This window comes from Malaclemys terrapin, chromosome 1, assembly GCF_027887155.1.
Source record: "Malaclemys terrapin pileata isolate rMalTer1 chromosome 1, rMalTer1.hap1, whole genome shotgun sequence".
Lineage (NCBI taxonomy): Eukaryota > Metazoa > Chordata > Testudines > Emydidae > Malaclemys > Malaclemys terrapin.
This window is the reverse complement of record NC_071505.1, coordinates 197838025-197864101: the sequence shown is the minus strand read 5'-3', so window position 1 is coordinate 197864101 and position 26077 is coordinate 197838025. Positions and strand designations below refer to the sequence as shown.

Sequence of the window (26077 nt, the reverse complement as noted above, 5' to 3'; positions counted from 1 at the left end):
CATTTTGCAAAATTGCTGCTGCTACCTCACAATGTTGAAGGTCTGGGTGAGACTACCAAGAAGTTCTCTCCAATAAGATTCAATACAACACACAACCACTTGTATCAAAAAGAAGAATAAGCTTGGCCAATAGCTTGGTGGCAGCACACTCCACAGCAGTGCCCAACACCCAGGGGAGAAAAAGAAATATCTCTGGTTATTCAACAGCAATCTCTCTATCAGAGTAATGTAGTATTTCACAAAGCTGTAGGGAACACAAGGACAAGAGGTGGGGAAGGGAGTGGACAGTTGTTGTTCAGGGTCTCAACTTTCAGTTTTTTAAATAAAAGGCAGTCTTAAATTGTTTCAGCTGCGAAGAAAACCTTCAAAGCTGAAGGTAACAGACACAGAGACACCTGTCAAGTTAGCAGAGGGCCTGAAATAATAGTTGTGAGGACTGACTGACTTGATTTATTTCAATGGGTGCTAACTCAGATGCTAATGATGACAATTAAAAATGTTAATATTTAAAATATTTGCAGTGTTGTTGTAGCCATTGGTCCCAGGATATGAAAAAGACAAGGTGGGTGAGGCAATATCTTTAATTGAGCCAACTTCTGTTGTTGGAAGGGACAAGCTCTTCTTTGGGTCTGGACAAGGAAACTAGAGAGTCTAAGCTAAATACAAAGAGGGACAGATTGTTAAGTGTAAGGGGTTCACCATCTTGTAGGCAACTACTTAAAATGAAGTGGACAATCAGTAAGTCTGCAGTCGTAGGACAATGGAGGATTAGTAGGCAGCAGGATGTGTTACAAATTGTTGTAATGGGCCATAAAATAACCAACATGTCTGTTGCATCCATGGTTTTTAGTGTCTAGCAGAGTTACGAATTTAAGTTCCCAGGCTCATCCTTTGAAGGTGATGTGCAGATTTCCTTGAGGACCAGGACTAAGGATATAGGATCATGTCCAAAAGGCGTGATCCTTTTGTGAAAAGTGTTGATAGGGTGTTTTTGTCTTACAATTTTTCGGTGTGGATTCATTCAAGATTAACATTGTGAATTCAGTACTAATCAAAGTCAGGTAAGAAAAGAGAGGAATGATTATACTATGCAGATCCACACAATCCATTATGAGAGACTGCTCATTTTGGGCAGAAGTTTAACACCAAATTGCATAGAGGGCATGATTAGTTTCATTTTCCTGATTCTGGAGGGTGCAGGTGAATGCCGGGTTATAGGCGTAGTCATACCCACTCTTGAAAGTTCCACCTAGTCTCCTTCTGGCCTGACAGGTGATGTCCGTGACATGGGCTCTTGTAAGTGAGACTAGTTTGAATGATAGGGAAATGGGAAGATCCTCGGGGCTTGCAAAGGAACGTCCTCAAGGGATGCAGTGACGCATGACATTTTCCTACCAGTTTTGGGGACACAGCATCCAAACACAAACCTTGTACGTCTCACTTCCATCATTATATGCTCACCTTACACACATATCTGCTTCATATTTCTTTCCATAAAGGATTCCTAATAAAGATGGGTTCTTGTTTCCTCTGAAGTTTAGCGTTACATCGTACACTGCTGAAACTGTCAAAAGAAAGATAATATAGCTGTTAACCTCAGCATCCAAAGCATCGAGGTTGCTGCTGTTCAAGCTTTAAAAAGAAACAAACCCTGATGCAAACATTGCTTTAATAAGACCAGTTGGCAAAACATTTCAAAACCCATCGGTTTTATTTACCCAGATGTCCTCCTTAACAATCTAAGCTCTGGCAGAGTACATGCATACACCTCACAGGAGTGGAGTGAGAGCTGATTAATTATGCAATGTTTGTATATTGCCACTTTAAAGATGGAAAGTATTCATTTTTGCAAATTAAAACTAGAACAAATTAATACATTTTAAAGGTTGTTTAGAAAATGGAGTCTAGTGCTTCAGCTTAATCTTGATGTCATCCAAGGGCCATACTGAGTCTGTATTATCACCTACTCACCATGTGCAATGAATATACTGAACTATGATACATAATAACTAGTAAGGTTTAGAACAAACAGCTCACCCATACCTGTTCCCCTGAGACACTGGACAGCAGTGGTGAAACCTTTGGTTCTGGGCAACAGATGATATTTCAATTTAGGCAACCCTTTGGATTCAGCCACCTCCATGCTGATACGATGCTTGGTTTCTGTAAAACGAGTTCCTTCACAATACAGGAGAAACTAGCATACAAAACAAGAGGAAAACCAAGGGTTTTTCTTAAGAAGAAATTATTGTGTAGTGCAGATCTGGAGCTATCATGCATCAGAGCCATCCTACAACTCTTCAGTGGCATAATTGAATATAATAGATCATATTATTTGAGAATTACAATCAGCAGTTTGCTGTACAGTATCTGCTTTCAGAAGACAGCTAATTAGAGCCTGGTCTCAAAGAAAGTGGAACACACATGCAAATATTCAGAGATGCAACTAAATTTAAAGCACCTTTTTAGATATCAGTTCATGTATTTATTTTCTAATCAAGCAAATAGGTTATAGATATACACATACATACACATGCCCTCCTCCCCCAATTCCAGCTGAAACATTTCTTCCTTTAAAAGTCACAGGAATACTAAAAAATGCATGAACATGACTTCAGCTTCAAGTTCCAGCTCAGCTACAAGAAACAAGTAAAATAAGGAAATTCTCTTCTCTACCACAAAGATGTAGATCACAGAATGATGATAGGACAGGAAGGGACCTTGAGAGGTCATCTAGTCCAGTCCCATGCATTCATGGCAGGACTAAGTACAATCTAGACAATCTGTGACAGGTGTTTGTCTAACCTGCTCTTAAAAATCTCCAACGATGGATATTCTACAACCTCCCTGGGAAACTAATTCCAGTGCTTAACCTGACAGTTAGGAAGTTTTCCCTAATGTCCAACCTAAACCGCCCTTGCTGCAATTTAAGCCCATTGCTTCTTGTGCTGTCCTCAGAGGTTAAGGAGAACAATTTTTCACCCTCCTCCTTGTAACAACCTTTCATGCACTTGAAAACTGTTATGTCCCCTCTCAGTCTTCTCTTCTCCAGAATAAACAAACCCAATTTTTTGCAATCTTGCCTTATAGGTCATATTTTCTAGATATTTAATTATTTTTGTTGCTGTTCTCTGGATTTTCTCAAATTTGTCCACATCTTTCCTGAAATGTGGCACCCAGAACTGGACACAATACTCCAGTTGAGGCCTAATCAGTACAGAGTTGAGCGGAAGAATTACTTCTTGTGTCTTGCTTACAACACTCCTGCTACTACATCAGAGAATGATGTTTCCTTTTTTTCCCCAACAGTGTTACACTGTTCACTCATATTTAGTTTGTGATCCACTATGACTCCTAGATCCCATACTCCTTCCTAGTCAGTCATTTCCCATTTTGTATGTGTGAAACTGATTGTTCCTTCCTAAATGGAGTACTTTGCATTTGTCCTTATTGAATTTCATCCTATTTACTTCAGACCATTTCTCCAATTTGTCCAGATCATTTTGAATTTTAAACATAGCCTCCAAAGCACTTGCAACCACTCCCAGCTTGGCATTGTCCACAAACTTTGTAAGTGTACTCTCTATGCCATTATCTAAATCATTGATGAAGATATTGGATAGAACCAGAACCGATCCCTGCGGGACCCCACTGGATGTGCCCTTCCAGCTGGACTGTAAACCACTGCTAACTATTCTCTAGGAATGATTTTCCAAACGTTTATGCACACATCTTATAGTAGCTCCATCTAGGTTGTATTTCCCTCATTTGTTTATGAGAAGGCCATGTGAGATAGTAGCAAAAGCCTTACTAAAGTCAAGATATACAATATCTACTGCTTCCCTCACTTTCCGCAAGGCTTGTTAACCTGTCAAAGAAAGCTATTAGGTTGGTTTCACATAATTTGTTCTTGACAAATCTGGAATCTCTCCTGTCTTTCAAAGATAATCACTAATGGTTCAGATATCTCCCCAGTCAGCTCCTTGAGTATTCTTGGATGTATCTCATCAGGCCCTGGTGACTTGAAGGCATGTAACTTGTCTACGTAATTTTTAACTTTTTCTTTCCCTATTTTGGCCTCTGATCCTACCTAATTTTCACTGTCATTCACTATGTTAGACGTCCAATCGCTACTAACCTTTTTGGTGAAAACTGAAACAAAAAAGTAATTTAGCACTTCTGCCATTTACACATTTTCTGTTATTGTTTCCCCCCCACTTATTGAATAACGGATGTACCCTGTCCTTGGTCTTCCTCTTGCTTCTAATGTATTTGTAGAATGTTTTCTTGTTACCCTTTCTGTCTCTAGCTAGTTTAATCTCGTTTTGTGCCTTGGTCTTTCTCATTTTGTCCCTACATACTTGTATTTGTCTATATTCATCTTCTGTAATTTGACCTAGTCTCCACCTTTTTGTAGGACTCTTTTTTGAGTTTCAAATCATTGAAAACCTCCTGGTTAAGCCACGGTGGTCTTTTGCCATACTTCCTATCTTGCTATGTAAATCTCGCTAAAGCCAGTGGAAGGTGCACTTGTGTAGAGAAAAGCAGATTTTGATCCAGTTAATGTAAAAGTAAAGTTTTGAAAGTACTGGTACTAAATTTAAGGTCATAAGGGTCTAAAAGGTTAATACTACAACTGAAAGAGCATTACAGAAAAAAAATCCTGAAAAGTCATAGCAAGTGAGGGGCTGGTAGTGCAAGTGAGAAAAGCTATTCAAAGACATATGTGCCCATTTGGAAGCAAATATATTATCCCAAAGTATCTAAGTATTTTCCTTTTGGAGGGGAGACTGGATGGACTCACCCTTACATCACCTATTTGACTGCACTCCAGGCACCTATTGACAAAGACTGAAACTCTCCACTACACGCCTTAAAAAAAAAAAAAAAGACAATACAGAGAAGACAGATCTGTGGCTCCCAGGCCGCCAACCCCACACCTTCCCCTCTTAGAAATGAAACCAGGAGCAAGACTAATAGGAATAGACAACACCAGGCACATATTCTGGGCGCCACAGGGGTGAACTCTGGATTCTTGGCCATTCTGAGTGGCTGTAACCTATTTCCCCACTTTTCTTAGCCTCATTTTAGCTCCATGGCACTGCTGCATTCCTAACTTGTGTGCACACAAATCTCTGCATCATATAAAAGCCAAAAAGGGGAATTTGATTCTACTTATAATAGCAGTAAATTATGTTTAGTTGCTGTAGTTCACAATGTGCTTCAAAAGTAAGTCCTGCTAAAAATGGGGAAACCAAGACAATCTCTCAATTTTGCTATAGTTACTGTACATCTGTTATGTAACAGTGCTGTTGTCTCTCTACCTTTCTCTTTAGTATATATAAATATTACATACAAAAAAAGCTGCATTTAATGAATGTTAAGATTGCAAAGTCAAGTACTCCAAAGTTAGGAAATGCCAGAATGGATGTTATTAATCAACATTAATTCAACACCATTATGGTTTTGCATTATGAAAGTCTTTGTCAAACATCATGTGGGATATCTGTGGCAGTGCCCGAAATAGAAGAACCCAGCTCTCTTGGGTTTCAGTCCAGCATCTTAAACATAATAACTTATCTTCTCGCAACTCTCTGCCTCCTTCACTGTCCATCCTGTGCACTGAATCAGGCAGAAGTACTGTAGAACAAATACTATGTGATTATGTAATTAAAGACTATCACAATGCAAACACACAAGGAGACCCAGTGAAGATTGCACAGACAACCTTAATTCTGGCATTTCCTAACTTTTGAGTGCTTGATTGTGCAACCTAAAAGTTATTTTAATGTAAATTTTTGTATACAATTTCCTCTGCTTTTTGAAAAGAAACTGAACCCCCTAAGAAATTCCATCACCTGGAGCCATAATGACCTTCTGAACCATCAGCATGGTTGGAACCCAGGACCTTTAGCTGGACAGCCGAGACACCTATCACTTGAGCTAAAAGAATAAGTGGTAGCAGTAGGAGGCTGTTATCTTCTATGTGGGCCAGCCATTAGAAGGCGACATGAGACATACTTTGCCTGTGGCTTACTCAGTTATTTATTGACAGTGGAGAAATGTTGGGAAACAAGAACGCTGGTTTCCATTTCTGGCTGGGGGGCGGGGGGCAGACAGTAATTCTGATTTCTATTTCTTGCTCAGAGTGTGGTCGAGTGATTACAGAGAGCATAGCCAAGCACATAGATCTGGCACATTCATTCTGAATGAGTGTGTGGCTAAAAAGATGAGATGTGCCATATTAGAAACCTAATATCAATTCCAAAGTCTGCCAGAAGTGACTTTGTGCAACTTCTCAGCAGTTGCTTTATTTGTGAAGTTTCTCAATGATATTTGCCTACTTCTTAAAGGATATGAGGCCTTGCACAATCATAAGGACTCTGAAAGGCACATAATCAACACTGGTTAGTAGAGGAGCTGAGACTAGAGCTCAATTTCCTCATAGCTCCCAAACAAGAGCACCTTTCCCAAAGCCAAGGGGAGAGATGTAGCTGCTATTGCTGTACCCCTTGTCTGGAGCTCTAGCTCTCTGTCTGCCATTTAGGAGGCTTAACAGAGGTGGAAGCATGCTCTTTGAAGATGGAATGTTCAAAGATTTTACCAGCAAGCTTCTCGCAGGCTTTACTGAGCATGTACAAATGTTGATTTTAAGAGAGTGTTTATAATAACTCTATCAAATCTGGGTGGATTTCACAGGGAATACATAACACATCTCACGGACCCCAAGACTATCTCCCTTTCAGATTTCAAGTTACTACTGCAAAATGGAGGCAATAGAGCTCTTGAAAGAGGCAGTTTTATTTAATTTTACTGTTTTGTTATCACTGGCAAAAACTACCTCTGTTTCACTAGCCTCATTTGCAGAAGCAACACCCATTTTCATTAAAACATTCCAAAAATATTCAGTCTGAGGCAGAGAGCAAGCATAGCCCAGATTGTCAAAGCATAGGAAACTGACAACAGGGATTATAATGCAAACTATTAGCTCCACCTATAAAAGATAATCTTCAGTAACAATTATGCTGGAGCCGGAGAGAATGCTGTTGTCCTGAACAACTTTTCCCTTCTCTGAAAATCTTTTCTGTCCAGCACTGTTTGTGAACTTTATCTGATCACACAGCCACTGGATTGCTAGTTTAATCACTTTGTAAAAGATTGTGGAACATATTGGGTATGAGAGGTGCTATGTGGAGCCAAAATCTTTTCAGCACCTCTTATAGTGGTGCCTGGTACTATTGGAGATAAGGTTTGGGCCCATGAAGGAATTTACAATACGAACCTTTTAGCTTGCATTTGGAGACTGAAATGCATTGCACACGTTCTCAAGCCTGATGGAACTTATTTTTAAATAGACTCAAATCAAGTTAAATTCTTGGTGGTGAGGAGTCATGGATACATTAGCTCAAAAATGTGAAGCCATGAAGGTATCTTTCAGAATATAATTTTTTTTCTGGTTTAATTATGATGTTGTATTATTGTAATATACCCCACAAAACTGAGCTTAATGAACTGTTGGATGCATATATATAAAGGAGATGTACACTTCAAAGGCAATTGGAGACATCTGTATATTCTTGCAAGTTTCTCAAATGCCTGTACAATTTCACAGAGGAAAGAGAATGCACTGATGCAAAAACTTTCCATTGTAATCTGCAACCTTTGCAAATCTCTCTTCCCATTGCCCCCCTGCAGGTTCCTGAAGAAAAAAAAAAACCCATTTTTTTAAATAATATGTTTAGTTTAGCCTGGAAAATGTAGCCTAGATTCACAAGTTCAGTAGTAAAACTTGAATGTATTTTTTGGGTAAAAAGAGTTATGGAAAGTCCTTTTATCCTTTTAGAAGGGGGGGGGAAATTGTATGTTTTGAGACATACAAGCTTAGGTTTCTACTGCTAAATACTTTGAGAAATACTTATGCACATTTACCAACAATTTTCAAAATGGCATTCCTATCCAATAACAGATCAGAAGCCTGGTTAGTGTGCAATGAAGTCACTTGCAACAAGGCATATAGCTATACGCTTCAAATGTAATCACAGGAAGAAGGCGGCGCTCTTAAGTATGAAGCTGACACACCACACAAATATAGTCTTCATCACTGCACTCTAAGCAGAGGAGACACTATTTATAAAGGATCAGACACTTACCCACATATATTCAGGATAATCAGACAAACGTTTTAATCCCTCAATAACTGTATCTCTGTCTTCTTCCCATTTCCTTTTGCAGAAAACGATCTCAAGGAAGTACCATGTCCAACCAATCAAGGGCACATACAACAGTTCTTTCTTAGCAAGAACTTTGGAACTCTGGAAGAAACACCGCCCAATGACATTTGATTATTTATATATGTCAGACCTAAACAAAAGCACTAAGGTTGGGATTTTCAAAAGTGCTCAGCACTGGCCTAGCTCTGACCAAACTAAAGTCAATGGAGTTTTTTTGAAAATCCCATCACAAAGAAAAAACAAACACAGGAGTTTTATATTAAATCAAGATGAAGGGAAAGTTCACAGAATCACTCACCCCCAACACTCCAAAGCGTTCAGTCATAGTCCAACCACACAAGAAGTCAATTTCAAAGTTGTGATTCAAGATGATGATCACATGTTCTTTTCCAAATGTATCCACTGTGGCCTGGTCTGAGAATAAAGTGCATTCTGTGCCTGACCACCATTCCAGCAACATTACTAACTCTGAATAATATTGTGGGGAGGGAGAAAAAAAAAAGACACAGGTTAGGTGTAATGGTTAACCATAACACATTTAATATCCTCTGTCCATCCCAATCCCATTCCAAACTTTTCTAGACTACAATGTTTATCACCTTTTTAATCCATCCTGCTGAGGTTGCTGGTTTATATTATATTATAGATTAAATGAGTTCTCAGACTGACATACACCAGATCACCTGCATTCATATTTATGTTATCACCCTGAAACAGGATTTAGGCCACGGGATAAATACCTGATTGTTATTGTTGCTCATCGTAAATTCAAGATTTCACAAACACCAACAACCTCCCCTCCCCCCCGTCACACACACACACACACACACACACACACACACACACACACACACGAACCTGAAAGCAGGTCTTTCAGCAGTAGACCTTTCTACTAAATGGGTACATCTCCTCCCAGATGGAACACAAATTATGCACAGACTCAACCTAATGTTTCCACTGAATTCATATGAAATATGCTTGATTGAGGTAAACAAACCAATATAATGGGCTTTTAGTGGATAAATGCTACAATAATTTCTGCAGTATATTTTAATATTAAACACATGACTGTAATAATGCTGTATTAGGGTTACCAACACAAAGTCAGAGACACATGGGGGAAGAACTGGGAGAGTCCAGAGAAATTACTGGGTAAGAACAGAAGGAGAAATTGCTTCTCCTTTATTTAGTCTACAAAAGAAGGAAAGAGAAAGAGATCCCTTTCCCTCTCCCTTCTCTAACACTTCTTCTACATTTCTGTGTTTCCCCTATCCTTTCCTCCATTTCATCTCTCTCTCTTATATCTCATTCATTACCCACCCCTTTTCATCTTTCCTTCTCTTCCGCATATTTAGAATTCCCATCATTAATAGAACATTCACTAACGTAGCTTTGAACTTCAGCTTTGTTTCATAAGGCACTGGCTGGATGAGTTGGGGCAGTGTCTCTCTATGTGAGGGGTCGCCACTTGGTGGTCACAAGGTCTCCAGCCTGTCCTTCCCATATTGCTAAATGGGCTGGGGTCCAATTTTGATCCAGACTAGACATGAGGCAGACTCAGAGGGGTCTGAGTATGGAAAAAAATTGAGAACCCCAGATCAATGTTAATCAAAGAGAGGTTAGCTTCTCCAGGACTGATTATCTAAATTGCTTTTCTTGTCATATCCACAAGCCTATTCACTTATATATCATTTATTCAGGGCCCCTTTATGGGCTTGAAGAGACTAATGTAACTTGTACGTCAAGTCTGACTCTTTCCCACTGTGATTTAAAGAAGGGAGGAAATGAGAATATCAACAGGGATGCATAATTTATAACTACAGGTTTCTCTCAAACCTGGCCAGCCCTATTTTCTAAGTGATGAAATGCATCAATTAAGTGCATTTTTGGTGGTTTCAGTGAGAGAGGTTTATTCACCAACCTCTGGTATACTTTAAACTACTCCCATACTAACTTAGTGCTTCAACATATATTAATGCACAAATTTGTGAACCTTAAATAGAATTATCTTGCTGTCCTGTGGAAGAAATCTTAGCCACTGTTGAGATCAGTAAAATTCTTATTACATCCTCTATATAAAGAATTAAACAGTCAAATATATAGAAGAGATGGAATAAAACCCTGTTGTGTTGTTATAAAATTTCTGAAGCAACTGTACAGGGGACTCAATATAAATTAATGCCTAGACTACATTTCATTGTAGCTGTTGTCCTCCTCACCCCTCTTTTTTTAAAATCTTATCCACCCATTCAGGTCTTGTCATATCCACATTGCAAGCTCTTTGGGACAGACTGTCTTTCCTGCATGTCTGCACAGTACATAGCGTAATGCTGCCTTGATCCTCATTTTGTGCCCTTAGGCATGATACAAATACTACCACCACCCTCACTGTAGCAGGTTTGCAGCCAGACCTAGTCCAGTATGTTTAAAATGCAAGAAGTGGGGGATGTCACTAAGTGGGCCCACCATTGGTGGAGCTGTCCTTGGATTTAATATATGGGGCTCAGGTTACTGGAGGATTATTCAATGACTTTCTGAGTGTTATTCCACAGCACCCACTCTTAATCCTGCTGACTAGTCAATAACTTGGTCCTTTATGCAGCCAGAAATTATGCTAGACACAGGACAAATTGCCTTTCTATCTCTTTCTGGAGATTAATGTTATTACATCTCCTGATCTAACTCTACGCTGTGCTCTTAAAAATCTTTCTTAAAAAAAGGATGGAGGCTGTACCTGAGCGCTCCTCTCCAAAGAACAAAAATTCAACAGAGCCAGACGTGGATGCACTGGTATGAGAGCATTCCCACCATTTACTCAGAAACATTTTTGCGAGATTTTTCCTGGAGCTCCTACTGAGATATGAGGGTTGGGGAACAGGGGAGTTACTATGAGGAAGCAGATTGTCCTTTACAAGTGCACTGATATATGATGCATGTACATTTATTTCTTTTGGTGAATTTTTTAAAAAAAGGATTAGGCTCCAGATATTTAGTTTCAAACTGATCCTGTCAATGCTATGGCCTATTCTCTGAAATCTTGTTTGTTGTTTACATGATGGTTTGGATACTTGCTCTAACTGCCTGCGAGACAAGAAGATTTCACTTTAACAACAACAACAACAACTTATAATTTAGCCCAACCCCTCTCGGATTCTAGAGATTCTAGGGGGGCTCTTGTTGCCTCCCGAGAGGGCAACCATCCAGAAACAAAGTAAGCCAGAGTAGTGGGATACATCTATCTACTGCTCTAGAGTGCAGAGGACAGTAGTTTCAAGATACCAAGATTTTAAGATATTTTGTTTACAACTGGACTAAACTAAGCATACTGCCCTATTAAGAATCATGAGTCATTTGAAGAGCACTAACACTAGTAAGCCTGAAATACAGATACTCTGAAGTGTTTTCTCTTTGTAGGGAGCCTGACAGAAACTCCAGTACTGCTTTACCACAGGAAGGTGGTATTCGCCAAAGCACCATACTGACCATTTAGTTAAGATGTGTTAGAGCAAGAGATTCAAGCCTCCTAAAATTAAGTACATGTGTGAATGACTTCCACTCCAAATAATCTTCCTGATAATGTATATCACAGCTACCACAGCTAGCGAGTTCTAGTCAAAAACTGATAACTAATGTTAAACTGGTGACAAAAAACCAACCAACCAACCAAATAACCCACAAACAAAAAAAACAAAACAAAAAATTTAGACTGACACTTTTCTAAATTCACTGCAAAGGGCAACAAACAACAGCTCAATACCTTGAGTTGAGGATGCAGTAGCCTTAATGCTAAAGCACAGCTGTACTTTGAAAAGTGATTCTGTAAACATGGCATTGTGGTGTTACATGTTTACTGTTACTCAGTAATCCCACACCGAAAGTTAAAAAAAAAAAAATGTTTTCTCCCTAAATGGCGACTGTCACAGTTTCACGGGACCTACACCACAGTCCACTCCAGAGTGCCCACTCAGCTTTCAGAACTCCTGCCATAACCTGTCTCAGGGTAGGGACCCTTGTCCCACTCCTTTCTGATCAGAAGTTTTAAGGCTGCACAGACCCTTGCCTTACACTGCATGATCCCCAGTAAGCCAGTCTGCTTACAGCCTGTGGCTGGGCTCTGCTTTCACTCCGAGGACTACGACAGGTGTGATTTACCAGTAATCCAAACAGTTCTTTCTAAGCAGGGACATTTATTCTTACGGAAAAAGTTTTACAGAGAAAAATGTATAAAAAAAATGAACAGATTTAAACCCACACTAAACATATCAAGAAAAACAAGCAGTCTTATGGGGCCAAAGTACTTCCAATCGTTCAACAGGATTGGTCCCCTTGGACAAATGTGAACGTTGGTTTGCTGGTTCAGAAAGACGGCCCTGTGTCACTTCAAACTCAGCCTTTTTATACCAAGAGCTCTTTCTTGGAGTCTCTGGAAAACCCACTTTGAACCAGTGTATGCAAAACAGTCCCGGGGTGGTACCTCCCTAGAGTTGTTTAGTCTCAGTGACTCGCCTTGATCACTCCCCCAATGTTTTTAGTTCCTGGAGGAACTGTGGTAACCCTCCTCCATGGAGAAGAACACATTCATACATAAACCCTTCATAAATTTAATACACAGGTACTGCAGTAAGTTGCAATATCTGTCACAGTGACTGCAAATGCCAAGATCGCAGTTTAAGTCAGGCTTGGTTCTTCTTGTTCTAGCACCATTGCCAGTTATCCTGAACCACCTGAGGTGTATTGTATCTGGGATTCCATCGGTCCTACTATGACCCATGTCAGCCACATGACATAACAGTTGCCATGGAGAAGTATTACAATATTAAGTACACTTCATAAAACTAAGAAAAAAGTTACAAAGCACAAAGGTGGACTGAGTGGCTTTTATTGAACTTGCTTTTTTTTAAATTATCTTTGAGCTGAGAACTGGCACGAGAAACACCAGCTTAAAAGAAATATTTCTAAGTAAGTAACCAAAACCAACCATGTAGAATGAAATGCAAACTATAGCTCCACTCCCGAAATACATTAGTATTCCTTATTCATATTATAAATGGCAATACTTGCCCTGCTAGGTTTATATGGCTGTATCACTTTCTTCATTATAAACCACAATTAAAGTGAACGTTCTGTCAGCTTTTCCATTACAGGCCATTAGCACTGTTAAGGCTGAGGTTGTGTTTACATTATAAACCTTGACTTTCATAGTTTAATTTCTCACAGATTTTAAATGTATAGTAAGCCACAAACTAACACATAAATGCTATAATTGGATTGCACCTAGGATCTTGCTCGACTGCTACGTTCCTTTTGGAGCATAAATATATGGTATTTTTAATATAGCCAATAGATTAGTTTTTAAAATGCCTATTATCCATCTGTTTTTAGCTGTTATACAGTCGATAACTCTCCAGGCTTAATATTAACTTCTTGTATAAATTAAGAGCCTAAATTTGCAAACCAACCCTTGATGACACAGGAAGGCCATTCTCCCAGTGAAGTCAATCGATTACTCGAATGAATAAAGGTTTGCAGGGCTGTCCTCTGATATATTAAAGGGACACAGTGAAATATAAAAAATAAGTATAAGCTTGAAAACAACATTTTTCTCTGGCAGTTTTCTCCCCCCCCACCATTTGATCTATATTTTAGATATTACAGAGCAGGGACGATGGAACAGGGGAGCCAGGGGGCCATGTCCCCACCAATTTTTACCTGTCGTAAGGGCGGGTGATGGGGGAGGGGGTGGAGAGGAGTGAGCAGGCGGTGGGGCCTTGGGGTGCGGGGAAGAGGCAGTGTTGGGGCGGGGCCTCAGGGGAAGAGGCAGTGCAGGGGTGGGCAACAGTGGCCTCCCTACTTTTAGGAAGCTTCCACCGCTCTTGCTACAGAGTACATTTGTTTATAGCATTCTGAGACCATGATTTCTTAAACGTTAACATCTAACGTTAGAAGCCTAAATCCCTGTTGAGGCACCTGCCTTAGAGATCTGATTTTCAAGAGTGCTGAGCACCCAGCAGCTCCCACTAAAGTAAACAGCCCTTTTTGAAAATCAGGCCACTGAACAAGGTGCCTAAATACAGTTTTAGGAATCTAATATTAGACACCCATATTGGAAATTGTGCCCCATATTAAATAGTGAACGAAGTCCAGGGAGAGAGCAGGAGTGCTGGAGTGGAGGCCAATGAAGTAAGGCTCGGGGAAAGAAGGGAGTTTTGGGGAGGGTTGTGAAGAAGGAAAGCAACCAGGGCTGTACTTAGGCATATGAAGCATACATGGCTGCGTAGGGCACCCAAGAATTTGGGGCACCTTTCCCGTCGCTGGCCGCGGCTAGAATTCTCTCTTCTCCAGCCCCTCCCCGGCACTGGGCCGGCGGGCTTCTCCCCAACTCCAACTCCTCCCTCACTTGCTCCTCAGCCAGCTGGCCGAGGGCTCCAGCCTCCGGCTCTGCCACCCCAGCCCCGGGGAGCCCAGAGCAGCATGGCCGGTCACTGGCAGCGCGGTGGCCTGGCCCAACGCCGCCCAGAGCTGAGTCCCTCCCTGGACCCTGCCTGTCTGCGCCGCTTGGTCTCTGGCGGGGGCCAGGACAGGAGGTGTGAAACTTCAACGTGAGTCAGCGGGGGGAGGGAGGGATCCAGGCCGAACAGGGACGGGGGGGGGACTTAAAGTGACAGTGTGCTCACTGTCTCTCACACTTCCCTAACACACACACTTGTACTATTGTTGCTGTTATTACTGCTTGGTACTTCCTGTCAAAATGCTCATGGTGAGCCAGGAGTGGCTAGGGGCTGCAGGATGGCCATGGGCTCTGGCAAGATGCAGCCCCCATGTGACAGCGTGAAGCCTGCCTTGAGCTGCTGCCACAGCATCTGCTGCGTACGAAGCTTGGTGTGTGTCAGCAATGGGGGAGGTTCTGGGGATTCGCAATGGGGGGGGGGCCATGCCCCCTCGACACACTGGGGTCAGCGGCACTGGCTGGGGACCTCCTTCAGTGGAGCGTAGGGGCACCAGTTTAATACTACTATGTAGGGCCTCATAAATCCTGAGAGCAACATAGTACCATTCACAGGACCGAGCACAAGAGGCAGTGGAAGAAAAGGCAAAGAGTTGCTTGTGATAGGAGACAAGGCAGGCAAAACATAGGGCACAAGCAGAGGAAGACTGTGTCCTTTTAATGTTGCATTAACAGAGATTTCTGCATGGAATCTAGAAGGTATTTAGAAGAGAAAGTGTAGTCATTTCCCACCAGGCAGGGCAGCAGGCGGTCATTGACAGGCTTGACCTACCAGTCCTTTTAGGAGTGTCAATGAAGTCACACATAGGTGTGTTGGTCATCTGACTTGATGCTCTTTTCCAACATGTTTCAGGATTTACTAGGGCTGTCAAGTGATTAAAAAAATGAATCGTGATTAATCGTGCTGTTAAACAATAATAGAATGCCAATTATTTAAATATTTTTGGATGTTTTCTACATTTTCAAATATATTGATTTTAATTACAACACAGAATACAAAGTGTACAGTGCTCACTTTATATTTATTTTTTATTACAAATATTTGCACTGTAAAAAAAAATATTTTTCAATTCCCCCATTACAAGTACTGTAGTGCAATCTCTTTATCATGAAAGTTGCACTTACAAATGTAGAATTATGTCAAAATACCTGCATTCAAAAATAAAAAAATTGTTAAACTTTAGAGCCTACAAGTCCACTCAGTCCTACTTCTTATGCAGCCAACCGCTAAGACAAACAAGTTTGTTTATATTTGCAGGAGATAATGCTGCCCGCTTCTTATTTACAATGTCACCTGAAAGTGAGAACAGGCGTTCGCATGGCACTGTCGTAGCCGGCGTCACACGAGATTTACGTGCCAGATACGCTAAAGATTCATATGTCCCTTCATGCTTCAACCACCATTCCAGAGGACATGAGTCTATGCTGATGACAGGTTTTGCTCAATAATGATTCAAAACAGTGCGGACCAATGCATGTTCATTTTCATCATCTGAGTCAAATGCCACCAGCAGAAGACTGATTTTCTTTTTTAGTGGGTCAGGTTCTGTAGTTTCCGAATCGGAGTGCTGCTCTTTTAAGACTTCTGAAAGCATGCTCCAAGCCTCGTCCTCAGATTTTGGAAGGCACTTCAGATTCTTAAACCTTGGGTTGAATGCTGTATCTATCCTTAGAAATCTCATATTGGTACGTTCCTTGTGTTTTGTCAAATCTGCAATGAAAAAGTGTTCTTAAAATGAACAATACGTGCTGGGTCATCATCTGAGACTTCTATAACATGAAATATATGGCAGAATGCAGGTAAAACAGCCGGAGGCATACAATTCTCCCCAAGGAGTTCAGTAACAAATTTAATTAAAACATTATTTTTTTAACAAGCGTCATCACCATTGAAGCACATCTTTTGGAATGGTGGCCGAAGCATGAAGGGGCATACGAATATTTAGCATATCTGGCACGTAAATACCTTGTAATGCCGGCTACAAAAGTGCCATGTAAATGCCTGTTCTCACTTTCACGTGACACTGTAAATAAGAAGAGGGCAGCATTATCTCCCGTAAATGTAAACAAACTTGTTTGTCTTAGCGGTTGGCTGAACAAGAAGTAGGACTGAATGGACTTGTAGGCTCTAAAGTTTTACATTGTTTTGTTTTTGAGTGCAGTTATGTAACAAAAAAAAAAATCTATATTTGTAAATTAAACTTTCATGACAAAGAGATTGCACTACAGTACTTGTATGAGGTGAATTGAAAAATACAATTTGTTTATCATTTTTACAGGGCAAATATTGGTAATAAAAAATAATAATATAAAACGAGCATTGTACATTTTGTATTCTGTGTTGTAACTGAAGTCAGTATATTTGAAAATGTAGAAAAACATCCAAAAATATTGAATACATTTCAATTGGGATACTATTGTTTAACAGTGTGATTAATCACAATTCATTTTTTTGAGTTAATGGCGTGAGTTATCTGTGATTAATCGACAGCCCTAGGATTTACCCAAACCCTACTCAATAATTTTTTACGACCTCATCCCCATCAGAGTATACTCACGGCTCCAGAGCGAATAGGCAAGGCGACAGTTTACTCGGCGATAAAACTGCTTGTTTATAGGCCAGAGGATTAGTGTGCATAGTTGGACGAAGTTAATGATCAACCCACTCACAACGAAGACAAACCCAATGAGGAGATGAACTATAAACTGGGTCTTCAAAAATGCAATTAAGCCCATGATAACCACTTAGTAGGCCTTGCAGGGTCCTTCGCTCAGAATAACTGTCCTGAAAGAGAGAGAAAAGAAAATCTCATTGAGACTAAAGTTACCAGCCTCTGGAAAAGAAATCTAGGAGAGTGTTATTTCTCTGTCTGACAGCAGGAAGAGGAAAACCACCAGCCTCCAGGCCTCTTTTATTCTGGTCTTTTTTGCAGTGGGGTAATCGTTATTTAGCCAATGATGCAAATCACTTTAAGTAAGAATCTCGTTAACTAGAGTTTTTAACCAGAGTTTTTAACTGAGAAAAATTATTCTGGCTGCTGCTGCTGAATTTCACCTCTCTTCACACAAACTTCAAGTAACAAGGCTTTGAGACGGGACCAATAAATAAATAAATAAAGCCCGAATCTGAGAGCAGGCTGCACCGCAGCACCTCCACAGCTGCTTATTCCTGTCTGTGAACTGGAATAGTGGCTGTTGCTCCTCTGGGCCACATGAGTGGTGTGCCTAGCACCTGTGTAAGTGTGGATCCATTGATCCCATCATGTCCTGTCCCCAAAGCTTTTTCTCCGCATTGACCTATTCAGAACAAGCACAAAAGGCCATCACTGCAGAAGCACAGAGAGAACGGCGGCCGTGCTATGCATCTGCTTTGTTTAGAGAGTAGTGCAGTGGCCCATTCACTGAGTGGGCCCTTCCCGCTATGACAAATTTCACTTAAGAAAAAACAGTGCTGCACTAAGAGAGGCAGTATGGCCTAGCGGACTAAGAATGGAAATGGAAATCAAGTATGGTAGAACCTCAGAGTTACGAACACCCCAGGAAAGGAGGTTGTTCGTAACTCTGAAATGTTCGTAACTCTAAACAAAATGGAATGGTTGTTCTTTCAAAAGTTTACAACTGAACATTGACTTAATACAGCTTTGAAATATCACTATGCAGAAGAAAAATGCTGCTCTTCCTTTATTTTTTAGTAGTTTACGTTTAACACTGTGCTGCATTTGCTCTGTGTGTGTGTGTGTGTCTTTGCTGCTGCCTGATTGCATACTTCCGATTCCAAGTGAGGTGCGTGGTTGTCTGGTCAATTTGTAACTCTGACATTCATAATTCTGAGGTTCTCCCGTATTCCCAAATTCTAATTCCAGCTCTTAGGCAAGTCGGTTATCTTCTCCCTTTCTCAGCTTTGTGACCCAAGAAGTCCTTAATGCCAAACTAGCAAGGGGGTTACAGGAACATCCTGAAACTGGTATGTCCATTTTTGTACACCAAAAAACATCATGTGAGATCTAAAAGGAAAGCTGGTGTCACCCTGGTCCTTAATATTGTTGTGAGCTGTACATATAGATACGATGTAAGGAGTTATATATGTACACTGAAAATATGTTTTAAAGTCTGTATTGAGGTATTGGGGGGAGGGATAGCTCAGTGGTTTGAGCGTTGGCCTACTAAACCCAGGGTTGTGAGTTCAATCCTTGAGGGGGCCACTTGGGGATCTGGGGCAAAATAAGTACTTGGTCCTGCTAGTGAAGGCAGGGGGCTGGACTCAATGACCTTTCAAGGTCCCTTCCAGTTCTAGGAGATAGGATATCTCCATTATTTATAATTATTAGTCACCAGCAAAGGTGAAAAACAAGTTTTCCTCCAGACAGGAGGTAAGAAATAGGTATTTCTCTGTCAGGCTATAAATTAAGCTCTAACCCAACAAAACAGATGCACATTTACGTACAAAGCCACCAGGAAAGGAGCACAAAGGAAAAAAAAGCCATGGGGGTTACCCTGGTTGTGTGCAAAGAAAATGAACGTGGGAGTTATTCCTAGAAGGCAAAGAGGACATCCCAGTCTTTGCCTGATTCTGCCAACATTTACGCATAGGAATAATTTTACATCCCATTGAATTCAATGGGTAAAGTCACATGAATATGAATGTCTGGCTGATTTGGACCTATGTCAGTGCCTGGAAATGGGGGGCAGACAGATCGGAGGGGGAGTAAGGGGAGGTACTGAGACTTGGCGAGGGGCAGGCAGCTGGCTCCAGTTGGGAAGATGCGTCCTAGGGGTTCCTACCTGATCCTGGGAGCATTTCAGCCCAATCCTGGGCCCCGCAGCAGCCACTCCAGCCCCTCCGGGTCCTGTTCCCTGCTCCCTAGCCCTTGTGGTGGCCTGCTCCAGCCTCTCTGCGTCCTACTTGTCTCCCGCTTCCCCCCAGGTATGTACAAGTTTATGCAGGGGCAGAGCCCCCACAATATTTCCATTGTGAGAGCGCTAGCTCCCCTGACCTAAGTGGTTAATAGTGATGAAATGCTTTGAAGATATGAAGTGCTAAGTGAGTGTGTGTGTGTGTGTGTGTGTGTGTGTGTGTGTGTGTGTGTGTGTGTGATTATATATATGAGAGAGAGAGAGAGAGAGAGAGAGAGACAGAGAGGTTCCCTATGATAAAAAAAAAAAAAAAAGTACATGCCAACAGCCAAGAACTGATGAAACATCTCCATTTTTCACTCATTTAATTCATGCTGCTATTTATAACTCCCCAGCATTTGTACTAAAGATGCTGGTTTCCTGACTAACACAAACTATTGCAACTCCTACTTGTCAGGTGCTTCCTTCTGATCCCTAGAATATGTCTCATTGCCTTCTGTACTATAAATGAGTTGAGGGGGTTTTAATTTTCCAGACATAAGTACATTTGGAAACATAATAGAGGAAAGGGAGAAACATGTCAAACTGACCAATGCTTCTATCTTAGATTTTCACATAGTGACTCATGCCATTTCTCTAAGCTAAATCAAAGTAGTTGAATAAATAGTGTTTTAGGAAAACCCACCCTACTTGCACCTAGATTTTTCCTATAAGAAAAAGGCTGAATTCTAAAACAAAAATGTATTTGTAAAGGTTTCCATTTCTGGCAGGCATACAGTTCTGTTTCTTAGCAATAATTCTTACAATCTGATGAAGGGACAACATAATTAAAAAAACAAACAAACCCTGTTTCCAGGATACCATTGTCTGACACAGCTTAAGTGCTGCAATATACTTCACGTGTACTGTATCATCACCTTATTTGCTGAGCTGTGACACTGAGCAGCTGATTCCCTACACAGCAATGGAGTCACGTCTTTTCATTAGAACATTCTTCAAGTTAGTGTATGAATTACTGTCAGTGATAAGCAAGCCCTTCCCCACTTCCAAGATTAAAGATAAAATCATTCCTTTATCTGTTGTCTTTCAAAGTACAGTACAGACAGACCAAAAAAAAAAAATCTGTTTTTTCCCTCCACATAATCACTCATAGAATTTCAATTTGCATTTCATACACGCATACAGAGTTAGCTTAGCTGATGATCATGTATGTCATCACAGTTATTAGTATAGTAATTATTACCTTGCACTATGAAACACGGCTCCCTCCCTTTGGGTGCGCCGTTTAAGATCAGAAAGAAACCACTACTAGAAAATGGAAATGCCAAGTAATAACACTGAAGGTTTTCAACTGATAAAATGGTTGAGTCACGCTTTTACGCTTCCTCTGCTTTGCACCAAATCTAGGATGTTCTAGCATTTGTCAATCAGATCAGTACTTTGCAATACTATAGACACAAAAAGGCAAATCTTGCTCCGCCAGGTGCAGCTGCCGGAAGTCTCTATATGTGTAAGGCGTGATTTAGGGAGCCTATACTACTGGCATGCACAGAGCCCAGCTCTGCTGGGGTACACTGTGCCCCAGTGCACTTCAGGACTGCAAATACAGTGAATATTACTGCAGCCCTGAGAACAGAGAGGTTACTCACCCTGTGCAGTAACTGTAGTTCTTCGAGATGTGTCCCCCTATGGATGCTCCCCTTCAGGTGCATGTGTGCCCCACATGCCTTCTATCGGAGAATTTCATTAGCAGTATCCATTTGGCCCATGCCTGCACTGTTGATATTCTCATGCCCTGCACCAAGACTATATCAGGCTGTGCGAGTGAACAGCCCTCAGTACCTTGACCATCACTGAGTCTCAGAAGGAAACTCCAAAACAGAGGGGAAGGAGGGTGGGTAATGGATCACCCATAGGGACACACATCTGAAAGAACTACAGTTACTGCACAGGGTGAGTAACCTCTCTTTCTTCTTTGTATAGTGTCCCTATGGGCGCTCCACTTCCGGTGACTCCCAAACAGTATTCCCATAAGCAGGGTGGGGAGCTTAAGAGTAAAGGCCGTTACAAAGGAAAGAGCTGCACTGCCAACTGCTGTATCACATCTGGAGGCATTCACTAAGGCATAGTGTCTGGAGAAGGGATGTACCGAAGACCATGTAGCTGTTCTGCAGAGCTCAGAAACTGGGACTTTTTAAGTAGAGCCACAGATGTAGATTATGACCTCATTGAATGAGCTGACACACCAGACTGGGGAGGGGGGCGGGGTGTTGGCTGCACTGTAACAAGGTATAATACACCCAGAAATCTATTCTGAGAGCCGTTGGCTAGAAATGGCAGAACCTTTGATCTGTCTGCAAATTAAACCAATAGTCTAGGGGGTTTACGAAATAGTTTAGTTTTATCTAGAATGCCCTCCTGACATCTGGAGTATTGAGAACAGTCTCCCTGTTGGAATTGTACAGTTTCAGAAAGAAAACTGATAGGTAAATGACCTGATTTAGACAAAACTCAGAAGACACTTTAGGGAGAAACCTGGGATGCGGCTCTAGGGAAACCTTACGCTTATAAAATATTGTGAAAGTAGAGCCTGCCATTAATGTCCCAATCTCTCCGACTCTGTGGGCTGAGGTAATAGCCACTAGGAAGGCTGTTTTCATAGACAAATTCAATAAGAAGCAGGTCTCCATTGGTTCAAAAGGAGACTTCATATGACTTTTAAGAACCAGATTCAGGTGACAAGCTGGGGAGGGACTTTCACCTGTGGGAAGAAATTTCCCAGACCTTTCATGAATCTTGCAGTTGCAAGGTGAGCAGACAGGGAGAGCCCCTCAATAATGGCATGAAAAGCTGTTAGGACAGCCAGATGAACCTTCAGGGATTTTAGTGACAGTCCTGGTTTTTTTTTAGTTGCAACAGGTATTCCAGAATGAGCAGAAGTGAGGCAGATTCAGGGACAGTGTTCTGGAATTCACCCCAGTGATTAAATCTTCTCCACTTTTGAAAGTATGTCTGGTAGAATCTTTCCTACTATTTAACAAAACGTGTTGTACCTTTGCAGAACAGGACAACTGTAGCCCAGCGAACTATTGAGGAGCCACGCCTTGAGGCGGCAAAGCTCAGATTGGGATGCAGCCTTCAACTGGCGCCCTGGGAGAGAAGTTGAGGAATGACTGGAAGATTTGTCAGTGGATAAAGAGCTGGGTGGAACTGGTAAGGAAACCATGCAGGTCTTCACCACGTTGAGGCAATTAGAATGACTGATCTTGACCTGTCTGATTTTGTTCACCACTCAGAATCAGAGATGTTGGGTGAAAAAGCATAAAACAGCTTCCCCATCCAGGGAAGAAGTCCTCCAAGGAATTGCAACCTAAACCCACCCTTGAACAAAATAGATGGCATTTTTCAGATTTGGGGGTTTCCAAAAGTGGATTTCTTTGCCACTGCAGTGAAAAAAAAATGCCGACCAGAACCTGGGATCCAACTCTCATTCATAATCTTGGGAAAAACACCTTCTGAGAGTGTCGGCTGTGACATTTTGTCTGCCTGGAAGATACATTGCTGAAATTCCAATGTGATATTTTATGCACCAGTTCCATAACCATATCGCTTTGGCACAGTGGGAAGGGGATCACACTCCTCTCTGCCAGTTGATATAGAACAGGGGTTCCCAAACTTGGTTTGCGGCGTGTTTAAGGTAAGCCCCTGGCGGGCTGCGAGACACTTTGTTTACCTGAGCGTCCGCAGGTACGGCCGCTCGCAGCTCCCAGTGGCCGCGGTTTGTTGCTCCCGGCCAATGGGAACTGTGGGAAGTGGTGGCCTCCAGCATATCTACCTCTCCCCCCAGCTTAGTGTCATCTGCAAACTTGCTAAGGGTTGAACAAAACCGGCCCCAGGACCGACCCTTGGGACACTCCACTTGATACCGGCTGCAAACTAGACATCAAGTCGTTGATCACTACCCGTTGAGCCCAACAATCTAGCCAGCTTTCTATCAACCTTATAGTCCATTCATCCAATCCATACTTCTTTAACATGATAGATCTGTGCCTGATAAGAGGCAGAAAAGGAAGGCAGGCATTTCTGACCACGCTGAGCTCCAACAGGTCGGTGTGAAGGGTTGTTTCCTGGGGTGACCATCTGCCCTGCACTCTTAAAAGTGTCAAGGTGCGCCCCTCATCCTAACAAAGATGTGTCTGTAGTCACAGTTACCATTGTCATCAGTTGGAGGAAGGGAACCCTCACCCCCTACATTGTGATGGACATTTCATCAGTGTAGGGAATGCTTTACCTGCTAGGGAATTGACACCTGCTTGTCTAGACTGTATTTGTTTGGCAAGTAAACTGATCTGAGCCACCCTGGAAGCAGCAGAGGCATAACCTCGCATGCTCTGTCATGGAGGTGCAAGCCACCATGTGACCGAGAAGTTGAATACAGTTTCTGACTGAAGTCTGGGGGCTCCCTTGACCGGTTCTGATAAGGTTTGGTAATATCATGAATCTATCCATGGGAAGGAAGGCCCTGGATGCTAAGGAATATAGGGATGCCCCTGCAAATCACAAGTTCTGAACAGGAGACAGTGTGGATTTTTCCGCATTCAGCTGAAGACCAAAGTCCAAGAACAGAGAAAGTGTTGTCCTTGAGGCAGACAATGCCTCTTGGTATGACCAACCCTTGAGTAGCCAATCGGCAAGGCGGTTTGCCCGGGCAGCCTGATATTGCCTTGGTGCAGGCAGGAGGATATCAACGGCATATGCACAGGCCAAACGGGCACTGCTAATGAAAATCTCTGATTAAAGCAGTGTGGGGAACATGCACACCTTAAGTGGAGCACCCATAGGGACACTACTTGAATAAGAACAGTAGCCAAAGTGTGGCTTTGCTTCCAGCCTGCACCTTTTGGGGATAGAGAAGATTCAGGGATAGGGTTATCCCCAATGTTTTGTAAAGTATAATTATTTTACTTTTATTTAATCTTAAAAAGATTAAAAACCAAAAGAATCTGAAGAATCCTGTTTTCTCTCCCATCTGATTAATACTGATTTCAATACTGGGCTCAGAATCTTCCACAGTATCTCTATTTTATTTGGCTTTAAAGGAATACAATATTTTTCTGAGTTAGAGTTTACTATTCTGCATTCCTGACTCTGTAGGCCAGCCAGGTAAGACAGTGAAAGACTAATTGAGTATTATTACTTTGTCAGCCAGGGGTGCTTTGTGAATTCCCTACAGCTCAATTTATACTGGGAAGTGAACAGGGATTACTATTTACCATAATGAGGAACAGTGTATTAATAGTGATTGAGTACAGTAGATATTGAGGAAACAGTTTCCTTAGAGCAATTTGCAGCAATTCTCAACAGTCTCCATCTTATAATATGAATAAAAGAAAATACGTACAGCAGCCCACTAACAATAATCTCTTCTTTCCCTTCATCTCCAACCATATCTGCAATCTCACAACACAAAACCACCTTGAATATCCATTTCCCCCCAGGCTGCAGGACTGAGAACAGCTCCAGTAGCTATGCTATTGTACATCCCTACTCCCATGACCTTGCAAACTGCCTACCTTGTACAGCGATACTGCAGTAGAGCACTAATGTACAGGGCACCTAAAGAGTAACTCAGAACAAACAGCTTCCCTCAAACACCAGGTTACAAGGGTCATTCAGATACACAGATACCTTATGGGGCTTATGGGGCTAATTATCTCCCAAAGTCAGACGTCGTCTCTGATCCCCTATCATTAAAGAGAGACGCTGACTTTTGGTACTATCTGAGCTTTTAAACTCAGAAGGCAGATCAGCAGGTTGCTGGATACCTATGCGTCTACTGCGATTACCTCAAATTTTGATAATACAGCATCCATCTGGGATAACTGGATGGGTCATAAAGTGTAAACTACAACTGTAATTTCTAAATCTGAATGAAGTGAGATTTCACTTGAACACCATTTCCTGTGGTGATATATAAAGTACCGTAAAAACAATTGGAGATTTGTTTAATAAGAAAGATGCAAGACAGGCAAGGTACACTACAGTGCTCTCTGTAAAAATACAAGTGAACTATGGAAAAAGAAAGAAAAAGTATGGAGTATCCCACTGCCCAACTGCTCTGGTGCACTGAGAGGGTTTTTTTTGCTTTCCTTTGGGAAAAGATTTGAGTATTGACCACTTGGCACAGTTACAGGGAGAGCTAAGGCCTTGATCCCTTTGCATTACCTCAGGTGACAGGCTTTGCTTTCTTCATCTCTTACAAGGTGGAACCCAACAATTCAACCACTTGAGAACTGGGTCTCTGGGTTGCAGCCCCCATTTCCCAAATACACTAACATGACAAGCCCAACTGCATTCAGCCTGTGCAAGAAACGTTCTTCCAGGAGCTTATGACCAACAGGTGATTAATGTGACTTAAAACAGCTTCGTCAACACAAACGTATCCACCCAAAGGTACACAGCAATGAGAGAAAAGGGTTAAAAACAA

The 26077-nt window shown here is 41.6% G+C and overlaps 1 protein-coding gene across 3 annotated transcripts in view; it reads right to left on the bottom strand.

The window, feature by feature from the left end:
* AGPAT3 (1-acylglycerol-3-phosphate O-acyltransferase 3) overlaps window positions 1-26077 on the bottom strand; it is a 187070-nt gene that overhangs the window by 13004 nt on the left and 147989 nt on the right. For all 3 annotated transcript variants that reach the window (XM_054005249.1, XM_054005239.1, XM_054005258.1), the window contains exons 2-6: window positions 17295-17521; window positions 8530-8699; window positions 8151-8312; window positions 2044-2197; window positions 1462-1564 (exon numbers count right to left, since the gene is read on the bottom strand). In XM_054005249.1, the coding sequence (XP_053861224.1) occupies window positions 1462-1564; window positions 2044-2197; window positions 8151-8312; window positions 8530-8699; window positions 17295-17472 (767 nt within the window). In that variant the 5' untranslated portion in view covers window positions 17473-17521. The remainder of the gene's footprint in view (window positions 1-1461; window positions 1565-2043; window positions 2198-8150; window positions 8313-8529; window positions 8700-17294; window positions 17522-26077) is intronic.